A 16,412-nucleotide genomic window follows, 5' to 3' on the forward strand; every position below is an offset into this window, starting at 1 on the left:
AGGTTCTCGGTGAGTAGATTCTGGCCGAGAAGCTGAGCTGCTGCTCTTATGCGCTTCTGGTCTTGAGGATGAGGATCCTTTTAAAAATTGAGGGTTCTTTTTCCTCTGTTTTTCATTTTTCCAGGAATCCTCCTCCCACTCTTCCAGTTCCCGGAAGGAAGGAAGCTTCCCACCATCATGGTCTAACTTCCTCCGCTGATGCCGGGTATGCGGAGGAGTTCGATCACGAGGTGGTGGCATATTTTGTGCCCTCATCGCCTCCATGAGTACTGCCAGCGCTCTTGCCACCTCTTCCGAGCTGGGCCCCGTCAAAGGGGTCCTCGGCCGAGTGTGGGAATGAGGGCGCGCAGCCGATGGTTGGCTTTGGGACACTAAATGTGTCCTATGATCGGACTCACCCCTGCTAGACCGAGAGTAACTTGGCCTATAATGAGAGTCATGAATTACGAGAGATAGGGAATCCTCCTTGTATGATCCTCCCCCGAGCCGGCACCCTTGGGAGAGTTCCGGTCCGGCGAGGGTGATGGTGTAGGGGTTTTAGGCTTTTCGCCCGCTCCTTGACGGAGGCTTTTGCTCTTGCGGTTCTTAGCCATTGCTGCTAAGATAATTGCAAGATGATCTTGGTTAGGAATTTGGCTTAAAGATTTTTGAAAGTCTTCCCCACAGACGGCGCCAAATTGTTTCGGGTGAAAACAATGGGACCTTGCCGAAGGTCCGCTGAAACGGAGAAGGCTGGATTCGGTCCAAGTTATGTTGGGCCGAAGGTTTCCTGCACAGTAAACACACGTAAACTAGCCTCGGGGGTGTTGCCGAGGAAGGCCCCTCCGATGCTAAAGTCAATACAATGTGTAAGAAGAGGACACTATGCAAGAGAGTTTGTTGCTTGAGGCTTTGATGGTATATCTCAGAATATATCAATGAACATAATAAATGTATCAATATTGATGGCTTTTATACCTCATCATACATGGAGAGGTTGGGCCTTAGCCCAATTGGCTTGCTTTGTGGGCTGACCTTTGACTTTAGCACAATTGGAGAGTTGAACCTTGACCTTGGGCTTTTAATTGGATCATTTAATGCCTAGGTCCAATTGGACTAAATTGGACCCAAACAGAACTTATTAGAGATGAACTGAATTGAATTGAAAATAATCGTATCAGAACAGGCACAAAGTCACATAACTTATAAATATAATTACTTACAAAACATGACAAGTAGTGTATCATAAATGACATTGAGCAAGTTAACTTCATGTCATTTAAATTTGATTGTTCTTAGTATGGAGTAAGTAAAATCCGGTGTTGAATTGGATCGGGGATTACGAGGTACATTGAGTGTTTTGTATCTCCGACAATGATAATGTACTCAAAACCTCAATATAAATTATTATTTTTTTTTTTCCAAGATTCAATTAGCTATGTTAATAAAATCGGTTTAATCTTATCGGTCTGTGTTCACCAAATATATTGATTTCATTATTGTCATCATGAAAGATTTTTAATTGCATCATTTTAATTAACTCTACAAAAATACACGTAGTGTATATAAGACTATCATGTGCCTGAAGCTGAAGCCCATAATTGAAGTAAGACTTCAACTATAAAGTATTAACTAACTAGTTAGTTGCACTGTCAACTCCATAACGGTCATCGACGACCTTTCTCTTCACACACAATAACTACTGTACTTATTTCAGTCATGCACATGTATATTGCATTGCATTCATACGGCAAATGAAATACCAAGTATAATATAATAATATAACAAAATTAATTAAAGCTAGGTATGTAGTTTAGTCGCGCATGAAACAACAGGCTATAAACCTTTGATCTATCTAATGCACTGATTATAAATTTATAATAGCTTAGATCTGCGTACATGTCATCGATGGTGGAAATAATTTATATCTTAGGTTAAATTAAGTTTAGTGCATCAATACAAAACTATATTAAGACGCGTGTATTTGATGAATTATTCTAGTAGACCAAAAACATCACCAACAACTCATCTCGAACATGTAAAGAGTGATGAAGATGGGATTCAATTCATACGTTATACTAATATATCAACACTAATGTCTTATCACCTTTTAATAAATGTATAGATAAACAACGAATATTTCATTTAGAATCAAGATTTTAGTTTAATTTGAATATTTTGTTGAATATGATCAACTCATCATACTTTAGATATAATAATAGTTTATGCATACTAGTGTTAAATGGAAGAAACATTAAGGAATGGATTAGAATGAAGCATTATAATTTACACAAAATGAGAAGGAAGATATACTAGGGTGTGAAATAAAAAAAAAATGGTAATTGTGAAATTGTAGACAGAGGATCTAGAATGGACTAGGTAAGGAGCACATGGCTCTTGTCTTTTTGGTCTTTATTGTTTTCAATTCTATGGAGCATACAGAAACTATATCGTGTTCATTGAATAAAGAATCTCATATGTTTACACATTTTTGGTCAGTACGTATAATTTGAATTACGTACTTTGATCTATTGGATTCTTTAAAACTAGCTCTTGATTCATCTCTAATCAAAGTAATATTCATTCCTATATAATAGTAGACTCCCTAAATTATTCTGATTCTAACACATCGCCTTCAATGATCAAACTATATACTACCTCCGTTTCATATTATTTGCAACGATTAGACATTTTTCTTCTCTACTTTAGGTCAAATCGTTGCAAATAATATGAAACGGAGGTGGTATTACAAGATTGCTATATATCCCGTATTTGGAATGTCAGAATTGACAACTTTTATTTTTCAATACCTAATAAGGGCCTCTTGTTCTGATTTACTAAGCTGAACTGAACTGAACTAAGAGAAGGAAATTAAGAACTGAATTAAGCTGAAATGAAATGAAACTAAAATGAAGAGAACAGTCTAAGTACAATAAAAAGAGAAATTATTATAATTACACATAATTTTTATGTTTTATATTTAAAATAAAGTGATTTTTTGTTTCAGTTTTACATTGCTTCTCATTTCACATCCATTTATATATGTATAGATAATACAGTTGTGTGTTGCATATTGTTGTCTCACAAATTAACTTATTTAATTACTGTTGGAGTTGCAAACTTCACAATTACAGCAAGCTAAGTGGACTGTAGATGACTGGCAAGCTGATGTGCAAGCTAATAAATTAAACCAAGTAACCAACCACACTTATTATTATTAATTTTTTTTTTTTGAAACAACACACTTATTATTATTATTAGAGCTATTAATAAAATTTAGCATTCCTTTACAACAGAAAAATTTCTTGTACGAAAGGTTGAGTCAATAGATAAAAATGAAAGGTACTCTAAGAAGCTAGCTAATTTATATCTTTTTGACTAAATTGGTTTGTGGACTTAATTAATCATGAATTAATTGTACATATATATACAGCACTTGCTATCGCATGAATTGTGTAACTAGGTGGTATGTGTCACATATATCGGCATAATAATAATGTGTACATGTCATCCACGTATAATGTATATTAGTATATACCAACACGTGTCATACACATTACATACGTAGAAATTAAACATCTGATAATGTGCATTTATATACAATATTTAACACACTTTTATTACTCTACATATGTAATTAATTTTAAAACACAATAATAATGGTTTAACTTCAATCACTCGTCATCATCCATGATTCTTCAATTGACAAATCATTCTCAATGACAAAGCAGATTATTGGTGGCATCATCATATCATATCTTATCTTTCCCTTATCAAAAGGGAACTTTGGAACATTTATGTATCAATCGAGAAAATTCTTAAACAATGGTTCTAAGAGTACATGTATATACCTCAATTATATTTGAGATTAAAATCCATTCAACAATCAACACGTAAATCTGATTTGATTCGGCGGCCAATTTCTTCCTTTAACCTCTCTTAACTGTATTTGATCATATCAAAACTTCCAACTTTATCTTTTAAACAGCTAAAGTCGGCATTGCCCAAATATAGGCAAGACAAATAAAAACAATTCATAGCTTCTTTTTTTTCCTTCCTATTTTAACCTTTTTTGTCATTACAATTCAACTAAAAAACCTTATAAATTATTTGCTCAATGTTTATCTAGTCTAGCTAACATCTTTAAATTCAAAGAATAAAAATCATAGTCATGTCATGAATTGAAAAATAAAGGAAAAATTAAAGATTCTCATTATAATATTTTAGCATAACGAAAGTATTATTTGATTTGATTTGATATGATTTGATTTGATTTCGATAAATCTTCTTACTCAGCCGCAATTCCAAGCTTTAATCTCTGGTTGAATGTACAAGTAGAATCATATCTTTAAGACTCCTTTTTCTTTGGACAAATTATGGGAGTGGAAGAACAAAGGAGAAAAAAGAATGTATTTTTGAGTAAGGTTTGTCCAATTTAGGCAAATATGAAGTAGGGCATATTGTAATAAGTGAATGATAGATTCAAAATCAAAATGAGTGTTATAACGATAATGACTTCTTTCTAAAGATGCACGACAAATCACTTCTAAATATAATATGAGTACTAGGTACATCAAGTAATCCATCAATGAAAATAAATTTTAGTTATTTTACTTATTAGTAAAAACAGTTTAAATTAATAAAAATCTAACCTTACAAAACAAAATATATATTTTAGTTAAAAAAAAAATAATCAATAAATTCCATTTCATATTATATCAAATAATGAAGAAAATTGCACATTTGCACAAGACCTAAAACTTAATTTTACTAATTGAAAATAGTTTTGTTGATTTATATATTACTTTTTTTAATACCCTTATAATTATCAATAAATAACATAACATAGATTGTTTCAAAAAAAAAAAAAAAATAACATAACATAGATGGATAAAATAAACACAATTTATCAATCATTTAAAATAGACGATTTTGATCTGTTCCTTTTCGTCTATGGCTTCTTCAATATATATCTTTCTCAATCAAATCATGAGTATGGCATTTTGGATTGAGGTTGGTGGTCCATCCACTAAGTACAATCATTAATCTGTTTGCAATCATTAATTTTGATCAAGTAGACACTTAAAGATATATAATCATTTGCCAACCATATTATATAGTACAATTTTGTACAAAGAGAGGATAATTACTCGATCGGATAAAGTCTGTGTATATGTATGAATCAGTCACCACTCACCATTATATTGAACCCACTAATCAAATACTCCGATCCCTACCTTTCATCATAAAGAATAACAATGGTCGTGGCTCTTTTGATATTAATTTTAAACTAGGTACATTTGTATTAGCTTAGTTAAAATACCACAATCAAGTGCATATGATATAGTATTTGAAATAATAATGTAAGAGACTTACCAACTATTGGCAACTACTAGTAATACGGAGTAACATCTAAAAGATAAGAGAACTTTAAGGTACCAAATGAACCTAAGCTAGACAAGAATGAAGTCTCATGTGGTACGGAGTATTAGTGTATAGAGTTTAGAATTATATTCAATCAATTAACCTATACTAATAGCAAATCTAAAATAACACTTGTCACGATGTTATTAATAATTTTCCCGCCCATTTTGCTTTCCGTTTACCCACAAATTTTTAAAGGAAAGTAAATTATAATAAGCCAAAACATCTTTTTTCCCATTAAAATTCTTAACAATAATAATTCTCCATATAAACCCAACTAATATATTCTTAACAATAATAATTCTCCATATAATTCTCCATTTTGTTTTTTTTTTTTTTTTTTTTTTTTTTTTTTTGTAAAATAAATGAATGATAATATTATTAAACAATACTACTCTATCGCCTCTATATATGTTCAAAAAAAAAAAAGACACACCAATATTACTCTATATTATCTTAGTTATTGTTAATACTATCAACTTTTTTTTTATTTATTCATTTTTTCTAATTTTGTACTTTTGCAATAATATTCAATTCAATAAAAAATAAAAACATTTTGTTAACACACATATACACTTTATTTTTTACTCTTAAAGTCGTATCAATAATAAAGCACATGCGCGGATACTATCCTCAGTTCTTTACTTTTTAAAATAAAACCTCACAGACCCCTTTAAAAAAATAAAATCAAGTCTAAGTGTTACTATTCTCAACATTGGTATACCTAGTTATGATTTTAAAGTTATATTTATTTTTGAATTAGTATTATGAGTATAATTTTTTATAAAATTCAATATAATAGCTCTTTATAAGATTTAATAATAACCGTGTATTGCACGGGAGTTAAACTAGTTAACTTTAAAAATGAGAAATCTTGGGTTCAAATATATTGATAATCAAACCTTTCATCTTCGTGGTTTTTAGGTTAAATATTTTAATGGTTGCAAATAATTTAAATCATATTGCATTATTGTTATTGTGTTTTGTACATATTTGAAGCTTTAGACAAAGGCTACATGCTATAATAATTCTTGGCATCTACTAAGACAATAACTAATTTTGACTTATACACACTTCTCAAAGTGACAAGTTCCATTACTTTAAGTATTCGACTAAAATTCCTTAGGGAGATCAACAAAAGGAGTTGAAATACAAAAGGTCCAATTTTATACTTTTTCTTTGGTACATACTCTATGACTCTTTAGGGTATATATACTCTTAAATGAAAGAGTAGAATTGAACCCCAAAGACCACAAAAACTCAATTTTAAATTCTAAATAACAGGAGTCGCTTCAATAAAAACACATAATAATAACAATAATTGAGTGCAATTTCATATTGATCTTATAATATAAGAGGAAATTTTATAAAAAAATAAATAAATCACCACATCCTTAGCTTAGCTTTAATTTATTTTTGATTAAAAATCACCAACAAACTGATATTTGGCTTAATTAATCATGCATGTGTTAGATTATGTAAATAATCTAGTGTATAATTAGTTTGTAATTTACTAATGTAACCTTAGCCCTAACCCTAGTATACATTTATATATATAATGATGTTTAATGAATGAGAAAGACACAACAAATATTCTCACATTCTCTCATGACATCACGAGTCTAGGTTTACAATTTACAAAACCCTAATTCTCTCTTCCGCTACTCTCTTCTTCAAAAATGTCATCGTAGTATAAAAATTGAACTCACTTACATATAATGTCACCGTATATACTCGTCTCATACACATGTATGGATTCCAATCAACACAAACCCATCCATACATAAGCATAAGCTAGAGCAAATAAGCAAATAAAAGTCAAACCCTCCACTTTTTTTATTTTTTTAAATTTATGATATTGAAAAATAGATTTATATACTCTCATTCTCACACTAGAATCTTGTATTCTCCACATAGAGAATCGTTAAAAGAACAAAAAGGGGAATTGAAGAATGAAAAGATGAAGCATTTAATATCTTTCCATTGTATGTGAATGACAAACCCTATAGCCGAGAAACATAGGAATAATAATATTTTTCAGTCAACCGTCTTTTATATTTTTATATAATTTATTTTTCATATTTTTGGGGTTAATTAAGGACTTATAAGGTGGTATGCCAAACATATCCGAATAAGCTAAATTGACAAGTGGGGTGGGGGGGCAACTACCCTTATCCATAAATTTATGGGGTCTGTGTCTTCATTAATATGTACATTTCTGCCCTTCTTTGCTTTTTTTTTTTTTTAGGTCTTGAACATGAATGAGTAAATGAGGAGGGACCATAACATATATAGTCAGGGATATGCATCTCATACCATGTTCATTCTTCTCCTAGACACATGGCTTAACTAATTGCTGCAAGTACTTGGGTTCGTTGTCCACTTGGCACTAGTCTATGCATCCACGTGTAATCCTGTTGTCGGTCATTGACTGCTATAATCATCTTTATAATTCATCATTAAATGTATGATTAAATTTATCTAATCTAAACTTATTAGAGTTGATTACAGCTGATCAATTCCAACTTCACCTTATATGTACATTTTTTTAATTTAGACATGATTTGGGTTAATGTTAATGATATAAATTAAATACACAATAAGAATTTGAGCTTATATATATCGTTCCCTACCAAAATTGACATCAGGTTATGTAAAATTTATATTCACAATGTTGTTCATCGATCATCTAAATCTTTATTTGTTACCGGCTTATTTCTTAGTTCTAATTTATATATTTCTAGGTATTCCTATAGTAGGTAATCGAATGTATAACAGATATGATGCTTTATTAATGTAAAGAAGACTTATGGTGGTGAATGTTTATGATTCCTTTAAAATTAATAAATTTATATAACTTCAAAGGAGTTTCAATTCTTGGAACTAATGTGTTTCTACTTTCTAGCTTAGACTTTGTATGTACTACGAGTACCTTTATGAAGATGTAATCAATAGATAATACACACGTAATTATCTTCTAAAAGATCGTTAGTTGTTAAAGGTGAATGAGGTAAGAAGTTGGTAGCATCAAACAAAACAAAAGTTACGAACTTGGTGCAAATTGTGTGGGAATGAAAACGAAATCATGTATTAAAATATATAAAATTAACCATATCATGAATCATGATGTATATAAATTAACATCGGAGTCACGCAGTCCCAAATTAAATTGAAAAAATAATGTAACATCGGAATTAGACATACCGTCCTTTTTCTGTTTTTCGCAAATATGATCTCATATTATAATACGATATCGTCAAAAAAAAATGAAAGAGTTGCTCATTTTAGTCTTTAAAAGTTAGCGCCATTAGATTATAGGAATATAGAATTAGGTTTATCTATTGTATTACTCTATTGATCTTATAAACAATAACAATACAATGAATAGTGTGATACGAGTATAACTCAATAAATATACATGGTGCACTGTGATCCTTAGAAACTGCTACTAGAATGCTAGGACCTATTCACTTTATTAAGTTAAGATAAGTTTAGTTCAATAAGTTTTAATAAGTTTAGTTCAATATATATATATATTTCATAATAGAAATAAAGCTACAATAGATAGTAATATTGACAAGATTTAATCATATCATATCCTACCATTCAAATAAGTTTCACAAATTTTATTACCTTATTATGTTTATATTATAAGATTACATCTTTTTCGATTATTTTAATCAAGAAAGATACTAACCCAGTAGAATACCAATCCAATAGGACACTCCTCCTTAGTGTCCTTACCAGTTATCACATAGGTAGCAACTCTGACACTCCATAGAAAACTCGATAGAAATAAAGTTACAATACATAGTAATATTGACCAGATTTGATCATATCATATCCTACCATTCAAAGAAGTTTCACAAATGAGTATTATCTACCTTGATTATGTTTATATTAGAAGACATCTTTTTCGATTACTATAATCAAGAAAGATACTAACCTAGTAAGATACCAATCCAATAGGACACTTCTTCTTATCAATTACTACATAGGTAGCAAGTTTGACACTCGATAGAAAATCCGTCAAAAAAATAAAAATTAGAGGCACATGGAGATTAGATTTGATTAGAGATGGGCAAAAAAGGAAAGAAAGTAAAAATCAGTTGGGAGGCTGCTTATGCTTATAAATACAAGGGGAGGCCGTTACAGTATTGTTACCCACATCGATCATCTGCAAAGTTTCACGTGCTTTTCCAAATTCATTATTTTCTCTCGTTCTTCCCCCTGTTTCCTCTGCTTACACCTCTATTCTTGTCGGTCCTAAGTAGTTTTTATAGTTGAGATTTCTTCATTCCTTTCATAAATACATCCTTACTCTGTTATATATAAATATAGTTATATCAGACTATCATCAATATTATTAATTTTCACTAAAAAAAAAAAAGCAATGGCAAAGAATTCATCATCCAAATCAAAATCAAAATCAAAATCCAAGCAAGTCGGCGGTTCGTCGTCTTCTTCCTCTGCTTCATCCTCCATTGCTGACCTTTTTGGCCCTAATCCTTCTTCTGCTACTTCTTCTTCTGCCAGCTTGTTTAACTCTGTTTTTGGACCTCCTTCTATGGTACTTCCTTCTTACTATTTTCTTTATTCTTGTGTTTAATTATGAATTAATTTTTTTGGGGGTACAATTATTTGTTATAATAATATGTCTTATGTTTAACATTGTTAAAGTTAGTGGCTTGTAGGGTTTAGCGGGTTAGCCCCTAATAATATCTTGTGCAACCGTTGTATATTTCTTGTAGTCCCCTTATCCGTGGTCGGGTTTTCATGTTAGGGTTATAATTATGAGAGAATTGCACCAAGTCGATTATTGTTTAGGAATTGAAATAAAAGGCATGCATGCAATGAATTAGAGCATCAAATTGGGATTGATTCATTATTTGGGGTTCTTTAGAATTAAGAATTTGATGAGTTTTCCAATGCAAAAGGTTTTACCTAAATATTGGCTTCTTCTTTTTTTTTTTTTTTTTTTTTTTTTTTTTTTTTTTTTTTTGATAAGAATATTGGCTTCTTCTATTTGCCCTTGCTTTTATCAAAATTTTGATTTATTAAATTTATTTTTTAAAGACTTTTTTGCATGCCTTTGTGATCTCACAAATTATAATTTGTTGCTACTTATTCTAGTTAATTTTGTCTTTTAATGCAAATTACACAAATTTTTCAATGATGGTGATGCTTTTTTTTTTTGTTTTGTTATTGAGATTTTGGGACCTTTGGCTAAGGTGAGAAGTGGGAAGAGACGTGGGCTATTAAGCCAGTGTTTAAAGAGTCCAAAATTATTTTCTTCAAATATTTTATTTAATTATTTTTATTGGGTTACATGAAAAAGTTGCCGACCTTTTTTGAAAGTTTATCTTCAAACTCTTAGCTTTCATATGATATGGAGTTTTCTTTTTTAAAAGGTTCCAACCTTTTTTTTTTTCTTTTCTATTCTGAGTTGGTAAAGAATCATTTAGGTGAGATTGGCTTACTTGGAGCGCTATTAGGTGAGATTGTCTCGTACTAATTTATTTTATCGTCTTTTCCTCAAAAATATAGAAAAAAAAAATCATTTTGATGATGAGTGTTATGTGTACATTATATATTGTGAGATCGTCTTAATGTCTTATACACAAGTTTGTCAAAGTTTTGATCTCTAGCTGTTAGTGACATGAGTAACAAGTACAAAGGTGGGTTCCTACTTTAGATGCTTGTTCTCTAGACCCACATGAAATGATAATGACTGATAATCTTTTTAATGGTTGATAATATACCTGAGATGAGTTGATCTCTAAAGAGATTGCTGAATCATTAGTCATTTCATAACATGTTTAATTAAGGAGATATATATAAAGAAAAGCACTAATAGAAAGATACATAGATTAGTATGAAGTACAAAGTTTTTCTAAATAGATTATCAGTTAATTATTTTACTTAACAAGAATAATATATTCATATGCATATTCCTAATGCATCCTTTTCCATCTAACAAATTAAAAATTTAAAACCTAGGATAATTAATTTTATGTACATGGTCCATGTGTGTACATGCTTTATAGTTTATACGCGTTAATCTGTTTAAAAACTCTCTTAATTCTTTAGCTTAATTTTATGTGATCTAATTTGATCTGATATTAGAAAGTAATCATAATCTAGTGTTCTCTTTTGCCTTTGGTAATTTTTGTAATATTTTACATGTACAACATTTCTTACATTTAAAATCGATTTTAATCTAGGGAGGAGGAAGAGACTCTACACACCATGTTGGGAATGCCAAGCATGGTTTTCCTGGTAATATTTATATTTCATTCGTCCTAAAATAATCTTTATCGTTAACAACTTGCAATCTGTAGACTCAAAATTTTAATTTGATGATCATATATTTCTCTAATTAATTAAACTTATTACTTATTCGCTTGATTGATTGGCCTATTATTGTATTCACAATCAAATTTAAGTGGTTTATTTATTAGTGTTTTTATGTTATTTGTACATCTTTTTCTTGTAGATAATAATGGAGCACCAGTAAGCAAAGCAGAGAGTAGCAAGTACTCTTATTATCAGCAAAAGAAAGTTGATCAGCCTTGCTACTATACGTCTTCAATCTACTATGGTGGCCAAGATGAAGTTTATTCTCCAACTACGCGCCCTGGTGAATCTCTTGTGAGTCCATTTACTCTTATTTTAAAAATACATGTTGTATAATATAGCATACTGTGTCGGAAATCTTAACACTCAATTTTACAGACAAATGATCCCGGAGTAGAGGAAGATCCTAAAAGTGCTTTAAGAGGAAATTGGTGGCAAGGTTCGGATTGTTTTATTTACTTCTGATTGATTTTCTTATACGTAGTTATAACATACTCCCTCCGTCTCTATGCAAGTTAACACAAGAGTGAATAACTGCTGAAAAGGGATATGAACTTAATTTGAGATGGACAAAATAATTGGTTTATGTTACCTCAGTAAGGGAACGGAGTGAGTATTTATCTTCAGTTTGGTAGTTCTGTTTATCGATTGTTTGTATTGATTAACCTTGTTTTGAATTTCAGGATCGGCCTATTATTAGCCGCCCCTTCAACAAGAGTTAGCTGCCCCTCTTGGAATCTAAGGTACATTTGCAAGTTTTGAAGTAGTAAATACTTTTCTAAATGATAAAAGATATGGTCATAAGATTCACATTATTATTTCAAAATTAGATGTTTATGGTAGTAGACTTATAATTCTTTCTAGAAACAGTTTTATGCAGATTAGAAAAAGAGAAACTCATATTTTTCATACAGTTGGATTCGTTACGTAATCTAATGCATAAGCAAAGAAGCAAAGCATACAACAACTTGTCTAGAATCTGCATGGCATACATTATGCATATATGTTCTAAGTGAATATGAGCAAGAATCTACACATTATTATCAAATTTTTCAACTTATTCTATATTCTGTTGCATTATTTATTCCTTGGGTTAATTTCAATTTGTCCCTAGCAATTTGACTTTCGCTAATGCTAAAAATGTTCGCTTTATACTGTTTTGTTGCAGGGATATGGGGGGGACTGGCTCTTGATAGCTATCTTCACAAGTTATGACTTCTAGTAGAAGAGAATATACCATATAAGTTGAGAAAAACAGCTTTTAATTTTACTAGTCTTAGATCAGCTAAGGCCTGAATCAAGTTGCTGGGGTTTGTTTTTGCTCCCGGCTTCTTTGGAGGGAGGGCTTAGCTTAGCTTATTAGCTTTTTAATTTCCTAGGATCAGCTTTGTCTGACGACGTATAGTATAGTTCAGTTTTAATGCTTATAGTATATGACTATGAACTCCTCCTCTGTACACAGATCGAGTTGTTAACTGCCTCAATATACCCTAATGTCAATTTCGCTTGGTAAAGGTTTTTGCTTTAATGTTGTGTTTGCTTAAATTTCCGGTGGCTTTCTCTAGTCGTTGGGTGCCTGGAAAGGGTAAAAGAAACATGTTGCTGGTATCCAGACGATAAATGATCTCTAATGGAATTCTCGGTAATACACAAGTCTAGAACCTAGATGTTGTTCTTGCCTTCTACCACAGAAAAAGAATCAAGAAATCTTCTAGGATTCTCACGTTATTTGGTTTCTTTTCCAGAAGCTGATCAAAACTCGCTTTCTGGAATAGCAAGTTGCTTGTGTTTTGTTTCGCTATGTTATTACAAATCCTTAATCCATATTCTTATTTGAACGTCCATTCTTATTAAAAAGCGTTTTAATGTAGTTGCATAATGAGAAAATTAGTAAATTACTCCTAGCTGAACTATACTTCATACCGTACTAAGCAATATACATACCTTGTGGGTTTGATGACATTAAAGGATGGGAAAAGTTGTTCTAATTTACTTTGTGAAAGACTCAAAAAGTCAAAAGCACTGAACTGAAAACAAATCATTTATTCATATTGATGAGGTTGTATTACATCTGTTATTAGAAAAGCTAAATACAGATGCAAACTTCCAGGTCCATGTCCAATTCTTATTCACAGAAAGATCGTGATACAGTAAGATGAGTTCTTCAATTTGCACTCTTCAAGGCAATGTGTAAGCTGCAATGCAAAAGAGAAACATGTCAGTCAGACATCAGTATATGAACAGCCATAGAAGATGGTGACAATGGTAATAGCATAAAAAAAATAATAATAAAATAAAAAAAAATAATCAAATAAATTATAGCATCGTTCAAACTCACCGCCACACTTGTAACCAACAGGACGATCAACAATGTTGCATCGCTTAGGGATTGTGACAGCAATCTCAGCTTTGACTCCTGCACTTTTGGCAGTGTGGGAGAGCATAACAGCACAGAGGCAGCTTGGGTTTCGACCCAACTGTTTAATCCTAGCGCAGCAGCTGTCTGAAACCGGGGCATTCTCATCCTCGGATGCCTCAGCACAGGGAGCAAGTTTAAATGCCTCTCTCTCTGGGGATGCTCTCCCACACTCACCAGCAGCATTCACCCCATGAAGCTGTGCACCGCAGACAAGAACAAGGAAAACAGACAGGATAATGTGCTTCATTTTCAAAGATATTGTTGCTTCAATTTTTACTGAGATTAAGTTGTGTATGTCAGATGATCAGTCACTTGAGCATTTATATAGGGGGAGGAGGGAGTCGAGATTAGTAAGAATTGAGATATGATAATGTCCTCCATTATATAGTGGAGGAGGCATTATAAGAGCACTGACTAACTAATCTAGGATAGAAAAACATAGTGCAGCACTTTCGGCTCAAAAAAAATTATTTCATAAGGTGATGTGGCTCAAACTTTCAGGGTAATTTTAGTACAGCAAATGCTAATGCTATCATACAGGGTTTCACTACTGCATACACCACTTTCTAGAAAATCTTTCCCTTATGTAATTCACACACCTAACCCTCCCACCCGGCTACCCCCAACGTAACGAAACACCATCAAAACCAATAGCATCCTAGTATTTATCAGACTTGAAATCTAGCAGCTTAGCATTTACTTGTAGTTTAGATAAATAAAAAAATAGCAGTGATCAAACTGTAAGGGAATACTTACATTTATGCAAGAGTAAGGGATATAATGTTCATTCAAGTCGTGCCTGTAATTCTGTTTTTCAGTCTTATACCAGCTACTTATAAGTCAGCTGATAAAGTTTCTAAGTTTAGGTTGTTTTCTTAACTTGAAGTTCATATGTTTCAATTTCCATTGAATACAGAAAACATTTGAGCTATGAAAATCAGCAGTGATGATTTTGAACTTTTGATAGATTGCTACACGAAATTCAAACAACAATACTCCCTTCATCCCACTAAAAATGACCCTTACAGAATGGAAAGACTATGTGCAACAAGCTATGATAAAAATTCAACAACTGCTTAGCAATTGTAACCCTGATTTTCGGTTCGGTTTCGGTTCCTAAATCATCATCCCAATAACGCAACAATCAATCGTAACATTTCAAAAAATTTCAAGTATCAATTCAATTCATCAAAAACAGCCCATTTGCCATTATGATCAAATCAACAACTTCCCATTCAATATTTTACAAAGTTGTTCAAGAATCAAATTACAAAGTAACAATAAAGAGCTAACGAGTAAAGGCATAAAGAACAAAGGCAATGTAAATAAGAAGAGCAGAAGGAACCAAAATAACAAGAGGAACAACAGCAGCATAAGTATGAGAACTCCCACAAGACAAACTACCAAGCTTAATCTGAGCAACATTAATCAAAGCCAACATCAGAAATGCACACCCAGAAACAGATCCAACAGCAGAAACAAGCATCCCGACCCGAAGGCCCGAAGTATGAACAAAGGCCCGGTAAGAGTCGTAATGGGCCGAGATTCGGAAGGCCTGTTTAAGGCCCAAAGCGACGAGACTAGAGAAGAGGAAAGAAGCGAAGGAGTAGACGTGAAAAGCGACGATGTTTTCAGCGATAGAAGTGTTGTAAGAAGTACAAGATGGGTCAGTGATGAGGGTGTTTGATGGGTCGTTTGGGTTCCATGAAAGGCCGATGAAGACGGCGAGGGTGAAGATGGAGTTAACGTGAATGATGCCGTCTAGTGCGGTGATGTGTATGGCGGTTCCTAAGGGTTTGTGGTGGTGGGTCGACATTGTTTTCTAAGTGGTAGATCTAGTAGGTGGACTGTAGTGGGGGAGTTGGGGAGGAGTGTTACACTATTGGTCCAAAGCTAAAGAAGTGTTCCTACTTCCTAGTTCTTACCAAAAGGAAAAAGTGTAGCGCCATTGGGTGATGCAAGTCACCAACGGGTCGGATTTTGATCGGACCTTGATTTTATGAAGCCGATATTATTACATTATGTTATTGAGGTGTATTTGAAACAAACCTATATTCTGATTGGACTAATAGAGTAATACACCCTCCATCTATTTCTAATTATTTTTCCAATTGTAAATATTTGAGTTAAACTCAAAAAAATTGACGAGGTTGAATTTTTTACATTGAAAAACATAATTCAAAAAACTTGATCAACTAACAAAAGGAGGAAGTATAAGTAATTAATCAAAAAA

At 32.1% G+C, this 16,412-nt stretch overlaps 3 protein-coding genes across 3 annotated transcripts; 1 reads left to right on the forward strand and 2 right to left on the reverse strand.

Annotated features, from left to right (window-relative positions):
• The first annotated feature begins 9,354 nt into the window (after positions 1-9,354).
• On the forward strand, positions 9,355-13,288 carry LOC110733360. The gene is made up of 6 exons (XM_021913394.1): positions 9,355-9,973; positions 11,628-11,682; positions 11,900-12,054; positions 12,139-12,199; positions 12,444-12,503; positions 12,929-13,288. Exons 1-5 carry the CDS (start codon positions 9,797-9,799, stop codon positions 12,458-12,460), a joined length of 465 nt encoding a protein of 154 aa, XP_021769086.1. The 5' UTR covers positions 9,355-9,796; the 3' UTR covers positions 12,461-12,503; positions 12,929-13,288.
• A 495-nt stretch (positions 13,289-13,783) lies between these two features.
• Positions 13,784-14,492, reverse strand: LOC110733361. Its single transcript, XM_021913395.1, has 2 exons — positions 14,099-14,492; positions 13,784-13,955 (listed from the first exon to the last, which is right to left on the reverse strand). The coding sequence occupies exons 1-2, from the start codon at positions 14,424-14,426 to the stop codon at positions 13,939-13,941; spliced, it is 345 nt and encodes a 114-aa protein (XP_021769087.1). The 5' UTR covers positions 14,427-14,492; the 3' UTR covers positions 13,784-13,938.
• An 889-nt stretch (positions 14,493-15,381) lies between these two features.
• Positions 15,382-16,139, reverse strand: LOC110733359. The gene has a single exon (XM_021913392.1). It carries the CDS (start codon positions 15,993-15,995, stop codon positions 15,468-15,470), a length of 528 nt encoding a protein of 175 aa, XP_021769084.1. The 5' UTR covers positions 15,996-16,139; the 3' UTR covers positions 15,382-15,467.
• Between the last annotated feature and the right edge of the window lie 273 nt (positions 16,140-16,412).

The sequence above is a fragment of the Chenopodium quinoa genome, unplaced genomic scaffold, assembly GCF_001683475.1.
Source record: "Chenopodium quinoa cultivar QQ74 unplaced genomic scaffold, ASM168347v1, whole genome shotgun sequence".
NCBI classification, from domain to species: domain Eukaryota; kingdom Viridiplantae; phylum Streptophyta; class Magnoliopsida; order Caryophyllales; family Amaranthaceae; genus Chenopodium; species Chenopodium quinoa.

Coding starts and splice junctions, on each gene's coding strand:
- LOC110733360 (XM_021913394.1), top strand. CDS start 9,797: ATGGCAAAGAATTCATCATCCAAATCAAAATCAAAATCAAAATCCAAG. Junction 11,683..11,899: donor TGCCAAGCATGGTTTTCCTG/GTAATATTTATA, acceptor TTTTTCTTGTAG/ATAATAATGGAGCACCAGTA. Junction 12,055..12,138: donor CGCGCCCTGGTGAATCTCTT/GTGAGTCCATTT, acceptor TCAATTTTACAG/ACAAATGATCCCGGAGTAGA.
- LOC110733361 (XM_021913395.1), bottom strand. CDS start 14,426: ATGAAGCACATTATCCTGTCTGTTTTCCTTGTTCTTGTCTGCGGTGCA.
- LOC110733359 (XM_021913392.1), bottom strand. CDS start 15,995: ATGTCGACCCACCACCACAAACCCTTAGGAACCGCCATACACATCACC.